At 36.0% G+C, this 27,147-nt stretch overlaps 1 protein-coding gene across 2 annotated transcripts in view; it reads right to left on the bottom strand.

Annotated features, from left to right (window-relative positions):
* The window catches only part of ADGRG6 (adhesion G protein-coupled receptor G6), a 162,799-nt gene that overhangs the window by 49,108 nt on the left and 86,544 nt on the right, over positions 1 to 27,147 (bottom strand). For both annotated transcript variants that reach the window (XM_055136942.1, XM_055136944.1), the window contains exons 5-8: positions 18,266 to 18,334; positions 7,374 to 7,459; positions 5,058 to 5,110; positions 2,420 to 2,482 (exon numbers count right to left, since the gene is read on the bottom strand). In XM_055136942.1, the coding sequence (XP_054992917.1) occupies positions 2,420 to 2,482; positions 5,058 to 5,110; positions 7,374 to 7,459; positions 18,266 to 18,334 (271 nt within the window). The remainder of the gene's footprint in view (positions 1 to 2,419; positions 2,483 to 5,057; positions 5,111 to 7,373; positions 7,460 to 18,265; positions 18,335 to 27,147) is intronic.

Raw genomic sequence — 27,147 nt, 5'->3', positions numbered from 1 at the left:
AGATATTTGCAAGCTCTTTATATAATACAAACTCAAAAATTGATTACTGGTCAGCATATAAACTAATCATAGATGTCTTTAAAAAGAAAATATACGAGAGCCAGAAAGACAGCATAGTAGGTAGGGTGCTTGCCTTGCAAGTGGCAGACCTGGGTTCAATGACTGGCATCCCATATGGGCCCCTGAGCCCTCCAAGAGTGATCCCCAAGTACAGAGTCAGGAGTAAGTCCTGAGTATTGTTAAGTAAGGCCCACATGAAAAAATTTTAAAAAGAATAGATCTATAAGAAAAATAGATGAATCCTAGAGGTACCACTAAAGATTTTGGCTCTATATTTTGAGGCAACACAATTTTCAATTTGACAGTAATCACTACTACAGTCAGAAGAAGAAATCAAAATTATGATTGATACCATGGCATATTCAATATGCCATAAACAGTAACAACAAGTCTCACAATGGAGACGTTACTGGTGCCCGCTCGAACAAATCGATGAACAACACTGTAGTGCTACCGTGCTACTGAAGCAAAATCATATGACCATTTATAGGAGAAAACTTTTTCATTATATGAGAACACTTCTCTCGTGCAACAAAAATTTCCTATTTCCCTTCTGAGGAGAAGTGTGTACTACTAAATCAGATCTAGCATGTTTTATTGATATTAGTTATCGTTCCTATATCAAAGTCTAGGCAGTGGCATTGTTTTTAACAATAATACGGAGTCTATGACTATAAAGTAAAAAGGCGATGACATTATAAAGTTCTGTATGCATAAATTAAAACGAAATAAAATTAATATATTTCTGAGACAAAAGCAGAAAGAAGAAAATATTTGCTGTTTATGGCTGGCTGAAATTAAAGAATCGTTCTACTCCCTTTAAATACTGTGCTAATTTCAAAGATAAAGAGTTCTACGTTCTCATAATTCATTCTGAAAAGCCATTTCATTCTAAAACAATCTGATACTTAATAGCCATCTAAAAGAAACATTTCGGAGTGAATAAACAAATGTAAATATAAAGGGGAACTGTGATATTTTAATAATATTTAATATGGTCTATGCAAAAGTATTCCTTGATTAAGTCAAGATCTAGCTGGAGTTATCATCAATCACTCTCAACTTGAGTAAGCCTGTCTCTGGCTTTGGCTTCTGGTCTAGATGACACAGCACTACTTGTAGTGACAGCTTGTGTTGAGTGTCACAACTGAATTGAACAGAGACATTTGGGAGACAAAGAAACTGAAAACTAGCAGATAGCTGTTGGGAGAAAAATAATGAGGGCCATAAAGTTTTATCAGTGATGCTAAGGGCAGCAGAGAAAAGCAAAAGAGGAGAGGAAAACACTGAAAATAAATTTTAAAGCAATGCCAAGGAGTTAACACCAGAGGAAAACTAATGTTTGGATCTTCCTAAGTACATTGTCTTCTTTCCTTTTGCCTTTGATTTTCTAAAATCTGTTAAGTTACACATAGACTTGAGAGACAGAAAACTGTGATTCCATGAATTTAAATGTCTCTCAAACAGTTTCTCAGGTACGACACATACCCATAAGGGCTGATTTTACCACTGTCAGGTAGAAGTAAAAGCCAACTGATTACATATGCGGTGGCCAGATAGAATAAATTACTTAGTGTAGTCATATTCCTTATATCAATTTTTAAATGTAGACTTTAGAAAATTAGCTGGGTTTTGAATAAGAAAATATGCAGGAGTCCTAAGTATGAGACACAGAATTGTAGGTTTTCCCTCAGTACTGCCATGAGTGGTTCCAAAACACCCCCAAGTACTACTGGGAGTGACCCCCCACCCCATCCTCCATCAAAGAAATCTTAGTACTCCTCACATTAGATACTCAGTAGCTTGTTTTTTATTTCTTTGACTTTGAAGGCATAGCCAGTGATGCTCAAGCCTTCATCCTGGTGCTGTGCTCAGGGATCTCTCCTAAAGGGACTCCAAGAACCACAGGATATGCCAGTGATGGAACCTAGGCCAACTGTATGCAGGGCAAGCACCTTATGCTATATTGGTACTTAAGCTAAGTACTTTATTTTTTTCTCTCTATTTAGACTACAATAAGTTCTTTAAATAAAGCTATTATTAATTTTTGAAGCTCTGTTTTATATTTCAAATAAGTTATTGAGTAATGATGACAATAACTGGAAACATCAAAAATAATTCATTAATTTTAAGTGCCCTGATTCTGAATCATCTTAATCAGGTGTACATTCTACCCACTTTGCTAAATTATAGTTTTAACTACAAGGAAAACAATAACATGCTTTATCACCGAAGAAATAATTTAAGTGAGTTATTTAATTAAAATGTTTCTCTCACACTACATTCTTTTCAATTATCTACTAGGTAGTTGAGACTGAGAGTTCAAGAAAGACTTTCTGGAAGACTTCGTCAGTGTTACCTTTGATCATCCACAATGCTTCTCTTGACTTTAATTTTGTCCTCTCCAGTGTTTAGGTGAAAGCTGGAATACAAACAGACATACCATCTATTAATCCCTCTGCCATATCATAAAGAATCAAAGTTGAGGGGATGAAATAAAGAGGCAGAAAGCATACAGACAGAAGCAGTTTTTCCAAATTGTGTTCTGAGATTCTTCCACCCACTCTTGACATAATGACGCCATAATCAAATAAAACTCAGCAGCTCTTCGCATTTGCTTTCATGCTCACAATGCATAGCGGATGATTAAAAACAGGAGATACGGGGCTGGAGCAACAGCAAGTGGGTAGGGCGTTTGCCTTGCCGACCCAGGTTCAATTCCCAGCATGCCATATGGTCCCCCAGCACTGCCAGGAGTAATTCCTGAGTTCAGAGCCAGGAGTAACCCCTGTGCACTGCTGGGTGTGACCCAAAAAGCAAAAAACAAACAAACAAACAAACACACAAAAAAAACAAGAGATACTTGGATAGATAGGAGCTAACTTTAGCTTATTTAATGATGCTATCTGAACTATTCTGACAATTTTCTCCCCTTTTCTATGTGCTTCCATATCTTGAGTTCATAAAATATATTTCCAATTATATTTCTAAATATTAGGCTTTCACCTTTCATACGGCTGACCCATGTTTGATTCCTCCACCCCTCTCAGAGTGCCCGGCAAGCTACCGAGAGTATGGAACCCACACGACAGAGCCTGGCAAGCTACCCGTGCGTATTGGATATGCCAAAAACAGTAACAATAAGTCTCTCAAGGAGAGACGTTACTGGTGCCCACTCGAACAAATCGATGAGCAACAGGATGACAGTGATTTCTAAATAAATGTGTTTAGAATTCATATAATAGATGTTGTAGCACTGTCACTGTCATGTAGCACTGTCATCCCATTGTTCATCGATTTGCTTGAGCGGGCACCAATAACGTCTCCATTTTAAGACTTGTTACTGTTTTTGGCATATCAAATACACCATGGGTAGCTTGCCAGGCTCTGCCGTGAGGGCGGGATACTCTCGGTAGCTTGCTGGGCTCTTCGAGAGGGACATAAGAATCAGACCCGTGTCGGCCTCATGCAAGGCAAATGCCCTACCCGCTGTGCTGTCCTCCAGTCCATAACAAATGCTAGAAGCCAAATTAAGAATAAACTATGAGGGACTGGAGAGGTAATTAAAAGGGTTGGAGAATATGCTTTGTGTATTGGAAGAGTGATTAGTGAGAATCAAACTGTGAGTAGCCCCTGATTATCAGTGGGTGTGAAGAAAGAAGGGAGGGAAGGAAGAAAGAAAAGAAGGAAATAAAGAGCTTTTTTCTACTTTGTAGAAAACCATATTCTCTTTGAACACATATCTTTCCCCTCACATTTCTTGAAGTAAATTTCTTTCAATAAAAGTATTATACTTCAATAAAACCAAGAAGGAAGGAAGGCAGGAAGGAAGGAGGGAAGGAGGGAGGGAAGGAAGGAAGGAAGGAAGGAATGAACAAACGAATGAACGAGGAAGGAAGGAGAAAAAGAGGGAGGGAGGGAGAGAGGGAGGGAAGGAGGGAAGTAGGGAGGTAGGAAAAAGGAGGGAGGGAGGAAAAAGGAGGGAGAGGAATGGGGAGGGAGGGAGAGAAGGAAGAAAGGAAGGAAGGAAGGAAGGAAGGAAGGAAGGAAGGAAGGAAGGAAGGAAGGAAGGAAGGAAGGAAGGAAGGAAGGAAGTAGGGAAGGAGAAAGGAAGGAAGGAAAAGAGGGAGGGAAGGAGGGAGGGATTGAGGGAGAGGGAGGGAGAGGGAGGGAGGGAGGGAGAGAGGGAAAGGACTGTGATGACAAGGTACAGAAGAGAATAGATAGATGATGTTATTTGCCAAGGACTAGGTGGAATACTTAATAAAGGACAGCAAAAGATAATTTTGAGAGGCTAGAAATTCTATAGAAAAAATAATCTCTAAACTGGATACAGGTCACTTAATGAGTAGCACTGTAGCACTGTTGTCCGGTTGTTCATTGATTTGCTCAAGCGGGCACCAGTAATGTCTCCATTGTGAGACTTGTTACTGTTTTTGGCATATGGAATACACCACGGGTCATGTGCCAGGCTATGCCGTGTGGGCAGGATACTCTCGGTAGCTTGCCAGATTCTCCGAGAGTGACAAAGGAATTGAACCAGGGTCGGCCGCATGCAAACACCCTACCTGCTGTGCTATCACTCCAGTCTGACTTAATGAGTGCTTTAGATAATTCAGTGAGACACAGAAGAAACGAATAGAACTTTCATTTATATTTAACCATCCTTTTACATTTGAGGACATTTTATAACATGCATTGAAATAATACATAGATTTACATATATGTGGCTTACATTAAATAAAAAACATGCTTTACGTGCGCTAAAATTTTAAATACTATGCTAAAAATAATATTGGTAAAGACAATAAAAATGCTACAGCTCTGAGGGTTTTGTACAAAATGTAACATTTTATGGAGTTGCCTTTCAGAGTATAGTACATCTGTGTATAAGTGTACTTCTGTCTATGTTTGCTTAGGTATAATCAATAAGGAAGAGAGTACTGCTAAATCAGAGACTGCTTTTTAGTTCTGAAACAGTCCATTCTTATATTTACCTGATATTAACCACATACACAGTGTAGTTCCAATTTTGAAACGTTGAATTGAGCTAAAAAATATAATGAAAAAGGATGAGTTTTGGTCATACTTATTTTTCAATTGAATCAATTCATCCCTTGCCCCAAGGATAAGTTGTTAATTATGTAAATCTCTGGGAAAATTCCACAGAGCTAAACAAGTGAAGAAAAGGTAAAATCACAGTTACTGGATTATCATATGCCAAGAATTTTACATATTTTATTTTTCAACTTTACAACAATGAATGAGATCATTTTTTATCTGCCCTACCCTATTACTGAGAAGGTAACTGAGTTTCAGAGAGATTAAATAACTTGTCCCAAGTTACCAAAATAAGTAGTAAATCCCAAACTGAAAATCCAGTATGTCTATTAAAAAACATATTATTTTCCTCTACAATAGGCCTTTTATAAGGACCCTTCAAATTAAGCTAAAACACTGAGCGGAGAAAGAGGGAAAAGGCACATGATAAACACCTTTTGACCATTTACTGGAGCAACGCTGAGAAGAAAAAACATTTCACTAGTAATCATCATCTCATACAAATGGTAAGAAAAAAGTCTAAGTTAACAACGTAAACACAATCTGGGGCTGGAGTGATTGCACAGTGGGTAAGGTGTTTGCCTTGCTTGCGGCCCACCCGGGTTCGATTCCCAGCATCCCATATGGTCCCCTGAGCAGCGCCAGGGGTAATTCCTGAGCACAGAGCCAGGAGTGATCCCTGTGCATTGCACAGAAAAAAAGAAAAAGAAAAAAAGTAAACACAATAACAAAATACCATGAACTTAGTAGTTGAACTACATTAATGTGAAGGATGGTTATGAAAAGTCTTTATGAGCCTGAGCACCAGATATTTAATGAAGCATAAAGTGCTTTTAATATAAATAAGAATCAAAATGCATTGTTCAACACAATTAGAAAAGAGAATTTCTTTACTGATATGATACCTTACAATCACTATCTCCAAAGGACTTTTGGGGGATGTTCCAAACATAGTAAGACTTCTTTAGAAGCATTTCTAAAATAATGTAAATTCTAAAAAATGCTGGAGAAAAAATGCATTAAATTATTTGAAATCATAAATAGCAATGATAGAATAAGGAACACCGTTTTAATGTTCTCTGTGACATATATATAAGTCAATATCTTGCATCTTAAACTGAATTTCCCGTAAAGTTTAGCTTCAGATCAGAATTATGCTATATTAAAAAACCATGAAATAAATGTAAATGTAAAATAATACATTGTCTAAAGCAATACTCTAAAGCAAATACTAAATTTCACAATTAATAACATCAGATGTGGTTTATCTTAGAATAAAAGTAAAGTTTACTCTTTGAAACCATACTAAATTAAAAAAAAACACTTCTGGAGTACATAGGACTCATGAATGTGCTTTTTGCTGGAATAGCCTCTTCATTTAGAAATGAAACTTTTTTTAAGCATCTGAATTAGTTACTAATGTTAATTCATCAATCCAAAGAGAAACAGTATTTTCTCTCAATTCTGTTATGTTATCTCACTCTTTTATCCCCATTTTTTACAATTGTTGACTATATACTATTATTTCTGAGGTCAACTTATTTTAAAAGTTGTTGCTTTCGAGTTAAAACATTTCCCCCTATATTCTTCAATGTGTGATAGATATTAGATATATTTTCAAGAGTGGCAATGACAAAATTAAATACTGCATAGGCTCTATAAACTATGTTCACTAACATAAAAGGAGAAAATAATGTCTGTGGCCTTTAAATGTAAATATTATTTTTACACATTCACATACACAAATACAAACACACAGAAATTTTAGAATAAAACTAAAAAGTGTTTTCCAAGTAGAAGGGTTGGTTCCCAAGCAGATGATCTACAAGGCTACAAAGATGGGTAAAAGATTTTTATAACATATAATTTGATACATTGTGGGTTTTGAATCAACCCCCCAAATAATTATACAAAGAAGAAATATAATCTTTAAAATTGTGCTTAAAATATACAGGTACAAAATAAAGATTCCAACCAAAGCACAATTCTGTTGTGTGGTAGTTTTTTTTTCACATGTCAATAATCTATTAGCCTTATTTTGGGGGGTTGTTCTTTATTCAAATATTCTCTCTCTCTCTCTCTCTTTCGCTGTCTCTCCATAGCACTTCTATGGATCTATCTATACATTCATGTTGAGCACTTACATTCCATTATGGTCTGTGGCTCCAGTTAACCACACAATAGAACCTTTGTTATATTTCAAGAGGTTGAAGGTTTAGAACTTAGAAAGAAAATTTTACAAGTTCACTTACCCATTCTGCCACTTTGCTCTGTACTTTTACCTCAGGGTGACGAAGCAGGTTTTGAATCACTACAGAAATTCTGTATAAAATTCCATCTGCCCATTGGAAATAGGATTTCATCCATTAAATATATTTCACAGCCACAAAACTATCCATTTAAACGATTATCACAATTTCGTACAATTGAAAAGAAAACACCTTCCACACACCATTACAGTTTCTAAGATATTTTGGTTCCAATGATTGGTCTAGGTAATTTCATAGAAATAGCAATCAGTTCACTTCTATAGATAATTTATTGCTCCTAAATCATCATCCAAATAAATTGTCTGCTAACCATTTTGTAAACTTTTCTATTAAATATTGCATATAAAATCACATGTCTCAGGTATACAGCATTATAAATCAACATTTGTATGAAGTATGTGAAGTTCATGAATCTTTGTACTTCTGACACTGCTTATTCTTTAATTAGTATTTTTTAACTTATAGGTTATATAATGCGACTAGTCTCATGTTAAAGTCTATAGTATTAGTGTGCAAAGTTAATGCAATTAACTCAGCCTCCACACAAAAAAATTCCCATGACCCTTCCGTCATTTTTTTATGTCACCTCTGGTCTGATTGTCATTGCTCTCACAGAAAATCAGTCTTGATTTTCTGTGAGAAAATCAATCCAGGGACAAGGGTTTGATATTGTTCTATAATGTCTATTCACTCAGTTTGCAATTTTTAATTCCATAAAGTGGTAATTTGTTGATAAGGTGGTAACCTGCTCGTACAAATTTTTATTTCAGTTTTTATAAGAAGTCATCACTGGATGTGAACCTTTGAGGAAGACTAAGTGTTGGGATTTCATCGGAAGAAGAATGGGCATACTTGGATCTATCTATCTCTCTTCCCTTCTTCCTCTCTGGTGGAGCATTTACTTCATTTCAGTTATCGGTTGGTATGAACCAAATTTTTCAGAAAAATTCTATAATGTAGTTATTTGTATCAATGAGAGGTCAGAGAGTGCTTGGGGGCAGAATTATTTGGGCTAACAAGGCATATTTGATATGCCAAAAACATACCAAATGTGAGTAACAAGTCTCACAATGGAGACATTACTGGTGCCCGCTCAAGAAAATCGGTGAATAATGGGACGACAGTGCTACAGTGCAATGATTTAAAAGAAAACCAATGGGAAAGGGAGGTGGTTCTCAGGTCCAGAGAGACAGTATGGGGTGAGGGGACTGCCTTGCACATGGTCAACTCTGGTGCAACCCCCAGCGACCTTTATAGTCTCTGGAGCACTACCGAGAGTGATTACTCAACACAGAGTGAGGGTAAACCCTGAGCACTGTGAGGCATGGCCCAAAAACAAAAGAAGAAAAAGGACAGGAGGTCCTGGGTTGTTTTTGTCCAGTTGAGAGCCATCTTTAAAGAAGTCTGATTTATTCTTAAATAAAAATCATGTTCACCAGCTAAGGTTTAGTAAATAGTTCCAGATGTGCTTGATAGGAAATCTTACTAAAGTTGAATAATAAGAAAATTACTTTTTGAAAAATACAGTAGGGTTACAAAGAGACAAAAATTTTGGATCTCCACTACTGCCAATAATTTTTCTTCACACTTATGTTTTGGAAGGTCTTAAGTTAAATATGAATCAATAATAAAATTGATAATGAAAACAATGTAAAGGTATTTCAAAATAATTTAATGGAGTGGCAATAGAAAAATTACAAAATTAGGACTCCTGTAAGGTCAAAATCTATCCTGATAAAGAAAATATTTTTCCATCCAAACAGTGAGAATTTCATGCTAAATACTGCCATTCCTGAATGTAATGAAAAAATATATAAAATTGACATACTAATGTCAATTTTATACTAATAAATTTTATACTAATAAAATTTGACATACTAATGTCAAAAGACAAAAGAGTTTAATTTATGCAGTCCAGGTTATTTCAGCTCCTAAAGTTTTTAGATTTTTGATGTTTTTTTATTTTTATATTTCCCTAACACATAACCAGAATGAAAAATGTTTAGATAGATGTGTTTCAAATGATCATAACTCACACAAAATTCTTTTAATACTAAAGAGATTGTCATGTCAAATCATGGGCATTATGAATAATTGAGAGGGAATTCAAATGGTAGAAACTCAAAAATCTATATTTATTTTTGGATCCTCGGGACCTTCTGTGAATGTTCACAGGTGCCAGGAGAGTAAATGAAAAAATCACCACTAGATGGAGACCTGAAGCATGTGTTTGTTTAAGAGTGTGGGGAAAATACAGCAAAGTATTTAAAATAAGGATTTTAATCACTGATGCTCCCAAAATATATGAAGACCTCTCAACATTTACAATAGTTTCCACTAAATTTAAAAAATTTTCTGCCTCATTTCTTTCCATTTACTTCTTTCTTAAATGATAAAGCTATTGAATATTGGAAATAGCCCAAATCAACTTAAAGTTATTTTATTTTTATTTGTTATTCTTAAAGTTACTTTGCTTATATCCAATAAAATGCTGAAATGTAACCAACCACTTTACCTTGTATTACAGATTCTCTTGTGTTCTGAATCATTTTCAAACAGTCTTTCTTTGAAAACCTCATAATGAGGTATTTACATACTAAGCCCCAAACTATTAAGCATAATCTATTTGTGAGATTTATCAAAAACTTTTGAAAATACAGTTGATAATGAATCATAAAAAAATTTCCAGGAGTGATTTTCCAAAGCAAAATAAAATTTCCACTGAAGGCATGGGACTGCAGCCAAAAAAAACAGTTCAAGCATTGTCATTCCAAAAAATGTCACTTAAGACACTCTGATACAGGCTTTTCCGTGTCATTTTAGCAGTTAAGTGATCTTCTAAAGATTCAAAACTCCCACTGAGTCAAGAGATAGTACAGGAGGAAGCGACTTGTCTTGCATGTGGGCAATCCAGGTTTGGTCCCCTTGTGTGTGGCCTATGGTTACCCAAGCACCACTGGGCTTGACCCAACCCCTCCCCGCAGTCCCTGAAAAATTTAATTTAATAACTCCCATGATGTCTCAGTAGAAAAGCCTTCACAGATCTTCTCAAGAGACTTTAAAAGCCTATTTATTTCTATAATAATAGTATCCAGGCATGAAGAACTCATGATAGATATTTCTTTATGATATTTAGATATTTCTATTCATGATAGAAATATACTTAAGATTTAGACATTTCTATTCATGATAGAAATATACTTAAGGGATGGAATATATGGCTCAGTGGCTCAGTGGTAAGACCACATGCTTCATGTGTGCGAGATGCTGGGCCCTTTCTGTCCCCAGCACTACGGGGCGGGGATGGGGGGGAAGGCTAAACATTTCTAATTGTATAATTGTTTGCCATTATAAATGGGGTATCAGTCTGTAGGGTGGCTCCGTGATTCTGTGACCATTGGCCACGTGTCTCTTTATATTCCACATATGAGAGAGATAATTATGCATTTGTTCCCTTCATGATACATTCCTACAGTTCCATTCATGTAGAGGCAAATGACATGCTTTCATCCTTTTTTATAGCTGAGTAGTAGTCCAATTTGTGTACATACCACAATTTCCAAGAGGGCATGGTGGGGGGGAGTAGGAGATGACCTTGAGACACTGGCAAAAGGACACTGACACTCTGGTTGTAGGTGTAGTGTTGGAACACAGTATGCCTGAAAACTCATGATTTACAGTATTGTAAATCACAGTGCTTAAACAAAAATAGGATGCAGAATGCTCTAATTACCTACAGGCTTTTCCCCCAATTAATCTTTGCTATCTTTTTTGTCTTGATTTATCTTTTAAAAGTCTCTTGGAGACATAAGAATGAAACTACTTAACTCTATATTCAAAGGTACGAAACAAAGGTGTGAAAAGGTAGATTTTAAAATACATATTAGAAGAGCTTGATGTCAAAATAAAAACAAGTTTTACTTTAGATTCAAGCTTATTTCTTTAACCCAGTCCTGCAGACTTTTTATCACAGCAGTGACATTTGGAAAAGTACCAGAATCCTGCTTGTCTTACACAATGTCTTGAAGACACCTGGCTTAAAGTTAGATTGATGATCAGATCCATACCTATACCCTGACATTGGCTTTTTTTTAAATTATAAAGCTAAACATATGTGAAAAATGGGAATTAATGGTGCTTTAACTTCTACTTACAGAAGGTTTTTAGGACAAAAATAAGGACTAGTTTTAGTTCCTTACTTAGTTCCTTATATTGACCTCACCAACGTCCAATATTCTGCAGTATTTGAGTATTGATGCAAAGTTTGGAGTGTAAATAGTAATTAGCCCAAGACCTTTTCTGGGGTATGTAAATGGCACAAATTTAATTGGAGTGCAGGTCATTAAATGAATTATATTTTGAAATGCCTGCCTATTAAAAAGGTAAATCACAAGATAATTTCTCTGGAGCTGAGAGACAATGTCGGGGTTAAGACACTTGCCATGCTTGTGGTACCTGACTGGTACCACATGGTTTCTTGAATACGGTGCATAACTAGCGGCCTCTAGAACACCACTGGGTGTGGCCCAGAGGCCCGCAAGTATCACCATGGTGTCCAGGATAACCCCAACATTGCAATGTCCAAGCAAGCACTCACTATTATGTCTTTTGGTCCTCACAATGACCTGCCAACCTGGTTAAAAAAGAAGCACTGGGAGGGGATATCAGAAGCCTCTAGGCACAATTTGGGAGGTTTCTAAAGAAAAGCATTCTAAAAGACATTTTTTTTCTCAATCTATGACCTGAAGTATCCGGTAAAAAATAACAAAAATCTCCTTATGTCAAAACATGAGAATCTTTCATGAAAGTTGGGGAAGGTGCTTTATTTGATATACTCAACCAATATTTCTTGTTGTCAAATTGTCTCACCCACCCCGTTTTCTCACACAGGTCTATCAAGACAAAAAATTCAGTATAAGTCTTCGATAGTCCAAAATTTAAAGAGCCAAGTAAGGTAAGTAACAAATGTGACAGTATTGCCGATCTTTCTTAAAATGAAGAAAATGAGATTCTCTAATACATTAACTCACAAGTCTGAGAATGCTTATTGTATCATTTTCCCAGGGAATATAAAAATATCACTTATAGCATCTGAAAATGTTGACAGCATGTAAAGGGTCTTAAGTAGTCCAGACTTGATGTATACAAAGTCCCACTTAGTCCCAAGGTAAACATGTGATGCTCTTTTTGATGATTTAAAACTTAACTGCGTCAAGGAAAAAAGATCTCAGTTGGTCATGCTCTGTTAATGCTCCCCTTTCTAAAAAGATAATGAAGACTTCAGACATCTCACCGTTAGACGGCAATAGGACAACATGACATCGTGAGACAGCAATCAGGCCAACTCAGTGTCACTGTTTTCACTTCTTTTTAAAATAAGCAGCACTTTTGGTTCCAGTTTGGAATAAAGATATCAATTTTCCAATAAGAAGAAAACAAAGACTTAAATTCAAATGAGGGTCAATTAAAAAATTAAATTATGACAGAGTTAGTAGAAGTGGTTCAAGGGTATGGTAAAATTGTTTAGATGGTATAAAATCTGAGTAGGCAACGTTCAGGATATTTCTCCCATGTGATGACTTTTCAGTGTATTTATTTTTAAAATCTGAAATTATTTTTATCAAGAATCATCTGGAATTAATTGTTTTCTTTCCTATGGCCAACCATTTTATTTTATTTGTTTATTTATTTATTTATTTATTTTTCTTTTTGCGTCACGCCCAGCGATGCTCTGGGGTGACTCCTGACGCTGTGCTCAGGAATTGCTCCTGGCAGTGCTTGGGGGACCATATGGGATGCTGGGTATCCAACTCAGGTTGGCCGCGTGCAAGGCGAACGCCCTACCCGCTGTGCTATCACCACTCCGGGCCCATGTGGTCAACCATTTTTAACCTACTCTAACATTCGCTTGCTTTGTTAGGATGCCAGTGAAGGTTATGACGCAGAGAGAGAAGGACGAAACAAGGCTCTTTTCAAGAATGTCCGAAATGACATGATGGAGTGAATACAGCTCCACTCCACCAAACCAGCCCTCTGCAGCATCGTATAAACGTTCTTGGGCAGTAGAGGATGTGCCAGTCCCGGAGGGAGAATGCCACAGAGGCTCTTTGTCTGAATATACAAAGGGCAAAGTACTTCGTTAGAATTATAATATTCCCATCTACTGGCTGGAATCCATGAGAAATATGCACTGGAAGCATTAACTGCTGGTGATTTCTTGGGGGTTGCTGGAATTTTTGCTCCTTCATAAATCTCCGTGGTGTAACAACCAGAACAGCCATAAACACTTCCTTGAATCGGAGTCTTTATAACCGTAGTAAAATTTATACCTATGCTTCACATAAAATATTTCATACTTCAAGTTTAAATGGTCATATAGAGGAATTGATGCAAATCTTGAAACCAAAAAAAAAAAGAAAAGTGAGGGGGTCTTCTCTCTGGGCTTGGGGTCATGGTCTCAGGAGCTAAAATGAAAGGCATGGAGAAAAATTCTTTGCTTCTCTACATTGAAGAATATCACTATGTTTCAGGCATGGTGAGGTAACCTATTTGGAACTTCTTTTTATTTCGAGAAACTGAAATCGCTTATTTTAAATTATAAAAAGGATATATGTTTTGCAAATAGAGTAGCAAATTAAATAATAAACCAATTCACCTAACATATATTTTGCATTTTTCTTATTTTAATATCTGGTATATCTGCAAATTATAAACAAAATGAAAAATAAATTCAGGAAAAAGTTTTTAGATGATCCATGATTTAGCTGCTATACATTTCCATTTTAATAATTGTTCTTCCACAAATGAAATTAGAGCAAAATATTAAAATTCTAATAGGTATAAATATAAATATATCTAATTGCTATAAATCTAATTGGCATAAATATAAAGCTAACTCCAGTAAAAAAATAAATATGCAAGTTTTACAAATGCAAAATTCTTTTAAAATTTTTGTTATTGAATCACTGTGAGATAGACCTTTACAAAACTGTTCATGATTAGATTTCAGTCATGAAGTACTCCAATACCCACCCCTTCACCAGTGTACATTTCCCAGCACCGGTGTCCCCAGGTTTCCTTCCATCACTCCTCAGCCCCCAGTCTGCTTCTATGAGAGGGGCTTTTCTTCTCTCTCTGTCTCTTTCTCTCTGTCTCTGTCTCTCTGTCTCTGTCTCTGTTTCTTGCTCTCTCTCTCTCTCTCTCTCTCTCTCTCGCTCGCTCTCTCTCTCCTTCTTTTGGGTATTATGGTTTGCGATATTGACACTGAAACGTTATCGAGAATATTTCTTTGCCTACTTTTAACACCCAGATCTTGTCCTGCGTGATCATTTTCAGCTATTAATGTAAAATTCTTTAAAAGCCTATCTTGCTAAAGGGAATAACCTTACAAATATCATGAGTAATTTCTTTAAATATCTCTAGAATGAAGCAAATTAATTCCTTTAATTAATGTTTGACCTTAAATTTTTCCTTTAAATGAACTTTAACTAAAGATAAAAAGGAATAGCTCCAGGAGTGTATTAGTCTTACTAATTTTAGAGTGGGAATGAAAGCAAAGAAACTTACATTTATGTATTTTACTAGTCTTGCAAAAGTACAAATTTCTTAATTGATTTTGATAACATAAACTACATTGAAATACTAAATATTCATTCATATACTTAGACTATAGGTTTTCAACCTTCCAGTTATAAAGAAAATGTCAAACAAATCTATAGCATGGTGACTATAGTTAATAATACCAAATAAATACTTAATTAGTCAGCAAGGGATAATACTATAATACACATTTCAAAATGGCATAGAGAGTACGTCTAAAAGTTCTGATCATAGAAAAAATTTTAACTGTATGCTGATAATGTTAGTCTTTTGATTAAAATTTTTATTGACTCTAGGTGAATTAAAAAGTTACAAAGTTACCCATGACTGAGTTTCAGGCATACAAGTGGCTATTGTTCCAGTACTAATCCCTTCACCAGTAGCCACTTCCCTCCACAGATGTCCTCGGTTTCCCTCCTTCCACCCCTTGCCCACTCTGGCCTGCCTCTATGGCAGACACTATTTTCTTAGCTTTTTTTTTTAACCCCCCTTTCCACCTCTTTAGACACTGTGACATAGTGTGACACACTTTAGACACTGTGATTTACAATCCTGATACTGACAGGGTCTCATATATGTCATTTTCCCACCTTTAAGTACCTAACCCTGGTCCAGAGCAACCATTTCCCTCCATTTTTGTCGCTGTGGTCCCTTCCCTACCCTATCCCACCAAGCCATGGCGAATTTCCTACTAAGGACTAGTTCTCCTGGTCTTTGCTTCTATTGCCTCTGGGCTTTTGTTATGTCTCTACTATGTTTCCTTGTTATAGATCATAGTCTTAATGTAGTGTTCATTTCACAATATATACAAATATTGAATTATTATGCTGTACACCTGAAAGCAACATAATGTTATAGGTCAATTAAATGTTGAACGTTTGTGCCTACAAGATAAAAACAAATATTCATCATTTCACACATACTACAATCATAAAAGGTAATGATTTCTTACCATTCCTTTGTCTATCGGTTCTATTAGTTACAGGGATGTTAGTGGTGACAGTGCGTGGTGTAGTACTAGGAGAGTTTACAGAAGCTGGTAATAAAGATGACAAAGATGTAATTTTGCAAGGAGCATATGACAGTTAATATGGATGAGCAACCTATAATTAATGCATGAAATATAGGGAGGAGCAATGGAAACCATTTCTTGTCACTAAAGATAATAAGGTGATTAATGTGTAAAATGAAGCTTTGCCTTTTATAGCACATTAAGAATGGACTCTCGTGGCCTGTTGTATTATCCTACACAAGACTATGAAAACAGCACAAAGGGACAAGAGAAAGAATTTTTTTATTCTAAACCTACGTTCATCATTAACAGGCTGATCACCTCACAGAACATTACTAAATTTTACTACATCTTTGCTTCCTTAGTGGTTTCTTTCCAAAGGTTCGTGGGGGCAGTCTGAACTTCAGAACCACCTATGAACCTGTAAATTCCGTAGACCTCTTTCTAAAACATGGAGATGAGAGAAATAAAATCTCTGAAGAAAATGATTTTATCTTTGACAAGATAAAAAGAAAAAATTGATGTGCCCAATAAGTTTGCTAAACATTGATGAGTAAAGTGGATTTTAAAAGTGCAAGTATTACAGGGGAGACATTTTCAAAGGATTATGTCATAGTTATGCTTCTGATATTATTAAACCTCTCAAAGATTAAATCCTTATGTAATTCTCTGATACTATCTTCCTAAAGAGATTCTGGAAAGACTATATGCATAATAAAATACGCACAACATTTTCCTTTTGATATCTTTGCAGTACGTTTGTATTAAATGTATAATCATTTGTACAATAACAATTTGTCTTATACTTTACGTACTTACTACTTACTTTTTGTTAAGTTTAAGACACTTAAGTGACTAGGCAGAAAAAATTTAACTTCTAAAGGCTTTTTTTTTTTTTTTGCTTCAGGGTTACACCCCGTGGTGCTCAGGACTTACTCCTAGCTCTATGCTCAGAGATCACTCCTGATGGGATTTGGGAGACTCTATGGGATGCTAGGGGTCGAACCCATGTTAGAAACATGCTAAGCCCCTAAAAACTTTGTATTATTAAATTTCCTGATACAAAACTATGCTCCTCCTGAGAATCCGTATGTATTCTTTATGTATGTATACCAATCAATGAACATGAAAGTGTTTTGAGGTTATTTAGGGAAATAGCAGGGGAACGAGAGATCTGACCCTTTGGTCTAAAGAATCAGTACATAGTTATATTAAATTAAAAGAAAAATAAATTCTAGAAAAATAATCCTCAATACTTGAACTAAACAAACACTTAAGGGTTGCTCTTCCGATTTCATACTGCTAAGTAAACATTACACTGAGTTAATGGAAAGAAAATAATAATTTTATTTTCAATGATAATAATGTCTCAGAAGAGAAACATAGAAAACAATAACTTACACTGCTTCCCCTTGCCTCTTTACTCTCACACTGGACCCACAGATAAACTTAGGTTTCTACTTGATCTGGCTCTAACTCTTGTCACTTTCATGCTATGATCCTTTTAGAAAGAACATTAACAAAAGGCACTTCACGATTCTTAATGTGGTATATAGGGCATACTACTTTGCACAGAAATATCTAATGGATTTATGGACAAAAAAGGCTTATGTAATTGGAGAAAAATAAAAATAAAACAAGATATATTATTTTAAGACAGCGACTAATTATCTTATTTGGCATGCAGTTATTTAGTACATAACTGAAATCTTGACCATAATATAACATTATACATTATGATACTAATAAAACCACATTAATATTAGTTTTAGTTTGCTATCTTTTTTAATTTTAATATTCAAACCATATTGTATATTATACATTGTCTCAGAGCTTTTGGTCTAGCTAAACTGAGTATTCAACTTAATTTTTCCCCTTATTTTTGAGAAATAAATAGGTTCACAAATATTGCATAACTAAATTGGTCTTTTGCAATATACTTGAGAAGAAATAAAAGGAGAAAATGAAACCAACTCTGTTATAATAGTAAATAGTGATTCACATTTGAAAACTCATTGCTTTATGGTAATGTAGTCATCCTGTTTGAGAATGCATTCTACCCCCACACAATCTGCACTGTGCATCCACATAGCTAAAATATACCAGAAATCCTTCTGTCTTTTTGCTGCTTTCTGTTTCTCAAGTAAAAAAAAAGATGAAAAAGAAAAACAGTGACAGCGACATTGATTAGAACAGCAAGCAGGAAACAGAGAGAGAGAGAGAGTGAGAGAGAAAGAGAGTCTAGAAGACGACTGGTCCTTACCTTGACAAAGGGTCCCCAAATCTGCACAGCTGGCAAGTTCTGCTGCCGGGAGTGGAATCAGGTAGGAACCTTGATACAAACAAAGGAATATGATAGTTTGACTTAATGATTTCATCTGGAAAAGAAAATCTAAAGCATGTGATTGATGAAACAGGAGTAGGACAAAAGTCTACCCGTAATACTCCTGACAAGAAAACCTTCTAAAAACTTTGTGTCTTATTAGTTCCTGCAAAAGTAAATCAAGTTCTTGAAACTTCTCTCTCAACATCTTTAACTCAATTTATAGGTTATCTGTACATGGAAGAAAACAGTGTGCCTTTGCCCCTTAAGTTTTGGGAGAAAAACCAGGACTATATTCATATATCCAACGATAAGACTCTGGTAGAATTCCTGTTGAAATATGAACATCAAAGGTATGTGAGTTAAGTTGGATGTTGTTAATCCTGAAAAAATGCATATTTTTGCTTTACAGACACTTTTCTATGTTATTTTCAATACCTTATATGTGTTTTTCTGATTTCAAATTGGTGTCTGTGTCATGTCTTTTCAAATTTTTACTGACTCATCCTCATCAAGAAACAGATTTTGAGCTGATTTTCTAGCCATGGATATCTCAGTTGCACTAAATCTCCTTTTGCCAATCAACAGACATTTGCCAACAGGCTGAGGTAGATGAAGATAAGCCAAACACATCCCAATGAATACTTTAAAAATTGACAGAAAAATAATTCACAGATAGATTTTATGTAAATAGGCAAATATATTTGTGCCATTTACACTTATTTACAAATGTATGTGCCTATTTACATTTAATCAATTTAATATATTTAAAGTAATATATAATTCAGTGTACACTTAATTTTAAAAGGACACTTCTGTAATAGTGACTCGATTCTAATGTTTCAACATTTTCTATCTTCCCTGTGAGAAAGTCCTAGTTATCTGAATGATATATGTGATTAGCCGACCAAAGGAGTTGACTGGGATTTTGGTGATAAGTATACAAATATAAAGGTGAGAAGTGTAAAGCACTGTGCACATTAGTACCCCGAGTGCTGGGATGATGTCTCTCTCACAGTGATAAACCCACACCTGTAGTAGAAAGATGCTTTATTGAATAAATTGCCATATGCTTCCAGAAATGAACACTAAGATTTTGAATGTTTTTTTGGTTTGGGTTATGTTTGGGGGCCATATCCAGCAGTCTTGAGGCTTACTTCTGGCTTTGTGCTCATAGATTATTCCTAGAAGTGCTTGGTAGTCTATATGTGATGTCAGGGATCAAACCAGGATTGGTCGCCTGCAAGACAAATACTCTACTTATTGTACTATCATTCTGATTCTGTTTTTAACTCTTTATTCAAACAAAAGAAAGGAAGGGATTTTAAAATAATAAGACTGAAATTTGAAAACACACCTGAGGTTTGATAACAGCTAAACATGGAGAAGAAGTAAGAATAATCTAATAATTTAGGTTTGATATCAGGAGTCCAGTGATGACAAACAGTACGAGAGGGATACAAGACATGTGAAAATGGAATGCATGGAATTTAATTTCTACATGGAGAGCAGGGGGAAAAAGAGAATAATTAAGAACATTTCTTTGGTTTCCAACCTTTAAAACTGATACAAAACGATCTCGCAAAAGGAGATCCACTATACAGCAAGAAGGGCAAATTAAAGTGGAGTCGGATAAACATTAAATGTCGGTGTTGGGAACTGAGATAACCTGTGTGACATCAGCTCCCACGCACAGGTGTACCTGGCTTTATAGGAGACCTAAACAGAATCTGTACATGAGTCTAGGATCATGCCAGCTAGGGCGGAGATTTGATAGACCTGTAAGTCTATACTGGAAACTATATTTAAAAGCCCTATATTTAAAAATCAGACTTTTGGATGAAAACTATCACTTAAATGGTTGAACACACATGTCTAACTTGTGTCATGACCTGTCAGGCACAGTACTGCATGCCACCTCCCACCCACCAGGAGAGGTCTTACCTGATGGAGGTACTCTATTTTCTTAAAAGTCAGATTTTTAAAAAAAGAGATAGAGATTATGGGGGTGGAGCGGTAGCATAGCGGGTAGGGTTTTTGCCTTGCACGCGGCCAACCCAGGTTCGAATCCTAGCATCCCATATGGTCCCCTGAGCACCGCCAGGAGTAATTCCTGAGTGCAAAGCCAGGAGTAACCCCTGTGCATCGCTGGGTGTGACCAAAAAAGCAAAAAAGAAAAAAGAGATAGAGATTTTAAAGGATAATACAACGTCCTATAGAAGGATTTTCTTTTTTCTTTTTCTTTTTTCATCTTTTTGGGTCACACCTGGCTCTGCACTCAGGAATTACTCCTGGAGGTGCTCAGGGGACCATATGGGATGCTGGGAATTGAACTCAGGTCAGCCTCGTGCAAGGCAAACGCCCTACCCGATGTGCTATTGCTCCACCCCTAGGATTTTTTTACAGAACTTAACTGTAGATAGTTTCAGGGAGGTTGAAGCTATATCAAATAAACCAAAAAGAAAGTTTAAAAAGTTAAAAATGTTTAAAATGTAAAGCTGAGATTTTTAACTTTGCACTGGAGTTTTGTAGCAGGCCCATGGAAATGAGTGTCTGTAGCATGGAAATGATGTACTGCAGATTGCCTGTCCTTAAAGCAGTGAATGCAAACAGAGGATGTTTGACTAGGAAAGGAAGTAAAGACGGGGTGGGAGAGGCAGGAAGGTTGAAAATTTAGACAGGAATACTAAGGAAAAAAGGTATTTGAGAATTTCATCTTCTAAGGGAAAAAGGTATTTGAGAATTTCATCTTCTATTTGAAAATTTATTATTTTCAAATAATGTCCTGCCCTTTATTTTTTTCTCACCATTCCCAATGTATAGCCCTTCCTCACAAGACCTGACTTCCCTTCATTTGTTTTTTTTTAATCACAGTGAGGGACTTCTGAGAACCTTTTAGCTTGTGAAACTCAAAAAATGACTGAGGAAATCTCAGGCAGCCACTAAAGGGAGCCAGAGAGGAGGAGACCCAGGTTGTGGTTCCTGCACTGCTCCAGTTACACTCAGTGCCGGCTCTTGTGGCTGCCTCGGCCACTCTGGCACCAATACTGTATCTCTGGCAGACAAAAGGAGATAAGACAACACTGTGGGAAAGTGTTTACTGGCGACTACATTTCCACCGCAGCTTAATAAAGAGTGTAGGAGCTCAGGGAGCAAATCCGGAAGAATGATGCTCTAGAGAAAGGTAATTAACACTGTAACATTTCATGAGTTTCATTGTCCGACAACTATCTGTTTAAATGTGTGACAAGGGAAACGATTATCTCTCAATATAGAACTTATCAGTGGCTTTTCAGGGGGATACTTGCAGTTTAGCCAATTGAAATTGGTTACAAATGTTCAATAAAGTCTAATTACAATGGTTCCATATAGCTAGAGCAATTAACTTAGAAGATTATTTTAGTGAAAATGGCGTAAATCCAAGTGACATTTAATTAGAAGTTATATTGATAAATCTGACATTAAAAATGCACAAAATTGCATAAATGATAAAAAGCATATAGAAACCGGGGTTGAAACCTGGTTCCGGTTTCAACCCATCATCATGAAACAGTTACGTTCTCTATCAGTTTTCCCATATGGATTTCCAAACCAGCATTTCCTTGATAGTGATATACTTATCACCAAGGAATTGTTTTGCGAATGTAACCTATGTGTGTATTCACTGATAAGGGGGTGGTGCGGGGCGGGGGTCAGAGATACTGCTCGGATGTTTAAAGGTACTTTTGTAAGGATGGGGAGGTAGCAAAACTGGCTAGAGCAAACGCCTGGTGAACATAGGCCCCCAGATTCCATCTCCAACAATGTCTGACTCCTCAGGACAGCTGGATAAGGCTCTGGGTGTTCCCCACATGGCCTTGGAGGCTCCATTCAAAACAATCAATTACAACAAAGGCATTTATTTAATATCAATTATAAAGTTTAGAACCAAATTTTAATCAATCACTGAAACTGTGTAGTTGATGGAAAATTCTAACACTGTTCACCTTTCTTTTCAGTGTATTATTCTTCCAAAATCTTGTTACTGAAAGGAGACATTGTTTACTTAGGGGTGGATCACAGCAATAGTATAGTTTCTCTTGCATAAGTTTTCTCCCACATGGTTTCCTGAGCACTGCCAAGAGCAGTCTCTAAGTACAGAGCCAGAAGTAAGTCTTGAGCACCACTAGAAAAGACCCCAAACCAGGAAAAAAAATAATTAGGGTCTATTAGGGTCTAGCCAATAACTTTTCTCAGCCTTACTTAATAGTACACACAATAATGCAAATAAAACAGGCAGCACTAAAATCTCATTGTGAATTACAATAATGATAGCAGTTGGCACAAAATGTCTATTGTGAATTGCAATAATGGAGAAAATTTTTTTTTCAATTCTCTTTGCAGTTGTTACTAAATTAAATTATAAAATTTTTCATAATTATCTTTAAATTAGACTTTTCCAAGAAACATTTGTATTCATAAAGAGTTTTGGCATCTTCAAAGAATGAACTTATTACAGAGAAAAAATTTAGTTCTCTTATTATGCACAATAATTAATAATCTTAAATTATTTAAGTCAGCATAAATACTGACTTAAATCACTTGTTAGAGATCAAGGAAAGGAGTCCATAATGAACCTGAGTTTTATGGCTCTGTAGGGAAAACTATAATACTTGAAAACTCTGTCACTGGGAATAAAAATCAGTACAAATCCATAAATTTCTAAAAAAGAATAGCAATAAAGTTGTGTACATATAAACTGCATCTTATCTTTACATCCACAGTGGCTAATAAATATCAGTGCTTTTAAGAGCTTGTTAAGCAAATGCAATTTGTTTGAACTTAGCCTATTCATTGAGTTGTACTGTACCACTCCTTTGGAAAGATCAGTCATCAGTTAAATAAATAAACAGGTATATAAGGCGCTGTCTGTTCTTTGTGAAAACCAATGAGCATTGGTCAGTATTTAAGATGGAATCATGACACAGGCAACTGCTTGCACCATTATTTTAAATTTTAGTATGGAAATTGTCCCTGACAATCACAGAACTTTGTATATTTAACAGTGTTATCATTTGTACCTTGAATCTTAATTCTTAAAAATCAGATATGCTTGGAGACAGAGGGACTGTCCAGCAGATAAGGTGCTTGCCTTATATATGACCAACCCAGTTCTATTCCAGACATCCCATATGATCCCCCAAACACCGCCAGAAGTAATTCCTGAGTGCAGAGCCAAGAGTAAACCTTGAGCATCATCAGGTGTGGGACAAAAAGAAACAAAACAAAAAAACAAAAACAAAAACAAAAATAATTAACATAATTAAGGCATGCTCTTTAAGCCCCTGCTCTCTCTTCAATATGCATCTCACTTGATTGCCTATTTCTTTCCTTGATTATTTCCACTCTAGAGAAGCCTATGTTGTCTCTAGAACATACAATTCTCCCTTGCTCTCCCATCACATCTTTCTGTTTCAATAAAATCTACCTTTTCTCTCTCTTTCTCTCTCCTCTCTCTCCCTCTCTCCTTCCCCTCCCTCCCTCCACACAGTGTTCAAGGAAGAAGAATGATTCTAGTATAGAAGAGTTATCTCAATGGACAGAGCACATGCTTTGAATGCGGGAGGTACAGGTTCGATTCCCAGAACTGCATGGTCCCCTAAGTACCCCCTGAGCATTCCTGGTAGCATTCCAGCCCCAAATTGAAAGATATTACCAAATGAAAAAAATTAATTGTTGTTAAATAAAGTATCAACAAGTCTCACAAAGGAGATATTACTGGTGCGAGCTCGAGCAAATCAATGAACAATGGGACAACAGTGAAACAGTGCAAATAAAGTTTCCTTCTGTTAATGCCTAATAGGATGAATCATGTCTTGGAAGGTGAAGAGGGAAGGGACTATAAGATACCGGTAGTTAGATCTTGAAACACTGGTGCAGGGATTGGTGTTGTGTTTGGCAATTACCAGATAATGATTTTAATGTAATTAAAAACGATAATAAATCAATATATATGAAACTTTTGAATTACAAAATATATTATTATGATTACTAATCTTTTAAATATGTATAATTTTATTTTTAAATAAAAGATTTGTATATTTAGGAAACACCTGCTGAAAATTTCTCAGTTATGTATACCCCAACTAAGATTAGTATGCCACTGGAAAAAATTCATTCTAAAATTATTTAAGAAATTCTTACTAGGCAAATATATCTAACATTTGAAATAAGTGACAAGGCATAATTTATGTTCTACATGACTGTTTTAATGTCTAATATTTTTGTTAAATTAATTTAGCAATGGGCTCTTTAAGTTCTGCATATTTTCTATCATAAGTTGATTTTATAATGAATGCTCCTATGTAATATCTATTGTCAGGTCGCTGGAATGTTGGGAATGAAAGTTTGCTCCCCATTGGTTACTGTACCAGTCATTAGTTTTGGGAAATTGCTATTACCATAAACAGTAAGCCACAACATTCCAGGAAAAAAAAAAGGAAAGGTTAGAATCTTAATAGAGCATACTTGTTTTTCATTTGTGGAAGCTCTGCTTAGCTAACAAGCTTAGATATAATCTCTGTTACAGGTATTTCCTGTCCGTTAATAAGTGACTTGGGTTCCTCAACTCCCAGAGCTGATGATTAAGCTTCAGGAAACTCCCTCTCCCTTTATGACTTTAGAAGAACGGTCCAGGAAATCTGAATCTACAGAATGTGGGTGTAACGTCACAGTGGAATGTCAAGAAGACCAGGCAAATGCTAAAGGAATTCAAGTACATGAACACTTTTCAGCTTATGCTACAACTTTGGTTGAAATCAGTTTGAAAACATATGGACATGAAATCCCATAAGTTTGTATTTGATGAATGAATGAATGGTAATCATAAGACCTGGGTAAGAAATCTTAAAGAGAGTCCTAAAGAAATCTGAGGATGCCCAGATTTTATAAAAAGAGAGGTGCATTTTACTTCACCAATACCTTCGTCACTTATTTCTTCAAAGCCTCAATTTCCTGTGTAAAGTGAAGGAAGAGACCTACATAGTGATTCCTTAATATAAATGCCAGCTGAGGTAAGAAGCAATCTAATGACAAAGGAAGTTGAGGTGGGAAGAATATAGAGTGGATAAGACTGAGGAGATCTGGCAGATCCCTTCACGAGGTGTGCTTAGGTAAAACCTATCACTTTTGTTGCCTACAAGGTTAGCCATCACTGTCACTGTCATCCCATTGCTCATTGATTTGCTCAAGCAGGCACCAGTAATGTCTCATTGTGAGACTTGTTGTTACTGTTTTTGGCATATCGAATAGGCCACGGGGAGCTTGCCAGGCTCTGTCGTGCAGGCGAGATTCTCTCAGTAGCTTGTCAGGCTCTCCAAGAGGGGCGGAGGAATAGAACCTGGGTCGGCCACATGCAAGGCAAAAGCTCTACCCGGTTAGCTATAGTATTCAAAAATTAATATGTTTGTGAAATTTTGTTTTGGCAATAAATAACCACTTAAAGTCATTGTGTGGGAGGTTTGGGTGGGTAGAAGAGATCCGTGGGAAACTGTGGAGGGAAGCAAACACTCCAGTAGTTAGTGTGGTGTTGGGACGATAAATTCCTGAAAGTGTCATTAAACACATTGCCAATCACAGTACCTCTTGAAAATGGTATCAAAAATGGTTTAAAGTAGTCTATCATCTAAGCTGTGTGCAAGTGAAAATATGTAAAATGAGACTAAAAGAACACTAATAAATATTCATGGCTACAGTACAGGACAAAAGTCACAACTCCAGATTTTTCAGGAACCCATGGTCTATAATCACTCTTCAGAATACATTATGATCGCCTCAATAACTTTTTGTGAAATATCAGATAAATGATAAAAAATAAAGATAATACTGAATTTAGGCAAATAAACTATAACTAAAAGGAAAGGGGCATGGAAAGGGATGAATAATATAGCTCATCTGGATTGCAAAAGACAAAAAATGAATTTCACAATTTTCTGTGAAATTGACCCAAATTCTCAGATTAAGTAGTAATCCAATAACTGGAATCAATACATATACCGACTTTAAGATTATTCTGTTTAATTTGGATTTAGATTTTGATGTCATTCACTTTATCCTAAGTGGAAGCAACTTCCTCACCACTGCTTCCTTAATATTTCTTTAAAAATTTGGGAGCCACACCCAGCCACACCCACACCAACCACACCCAGTGTTGGGAGCCACGCCCAGCCACACACCAGCCACACCCAGTGTTGGAAGCCATGCCCAGAAGTGCTCAGGGTTTACTCCTAGCTCTGCACGTAGGGATCACTTCTGGTGGTGCTCAAGGGACCATAGGTGGTGTTGGGGATCAAACCTGGGTCACCCAGAGGCAAAGAAAGCACCCTTCGCATTGTGTTTTGGGCTCTAATATTGGGCCCCCTCAATATTTTGTTCACATGCATGTTTGTTATTATTTTTTACTTTCTCCCACATGCAAATAAATATTTAAACAAAACTTCCAGGGACACCTGAATTACTGGCAAGCATGTCCAAATTGAAGATAAAAAACCTGAGATTTTGAAAAATTTTGCCTTTACATATTTCAACATTTATAAAGACAGTGAATAGCTTTATAATTATATCAATAATTTAGCATATGTAGGTGACAATGTATAAACTTCTATACTTGAAAGTAAAGTAATATAAATCAATTATTTCACTTAAAGAAAAGAAAATATTATGAATAATAAAGTATTCTAAAATTATTAGTACTGCACTGCACTGCACTGCAGTCCTATTGTTCATTGATTTGCTCGAGCGGACACCAGTAACGTTTCCATTGTGAGACTTGTTGTTTCTGTTTT

The sequence above is a fragment of the Sorex araneus genome, chromosome 4 (assembly GCF_027595985.1).
Source record: "Sorex araneus isolate mSorAra2 chromosome 4, mSorAra2.pri, whole genome shotgun sequence".
Taxonomy (NCBI): Eukaryota; Metazoa; Chordata; class Mammalia; order Eulipotyphla; family Soricidae; genus Sorex; species Sorex araneus.
This window is presented reverse-complemented; position numbering and strand designations above follow the sequence as displayed.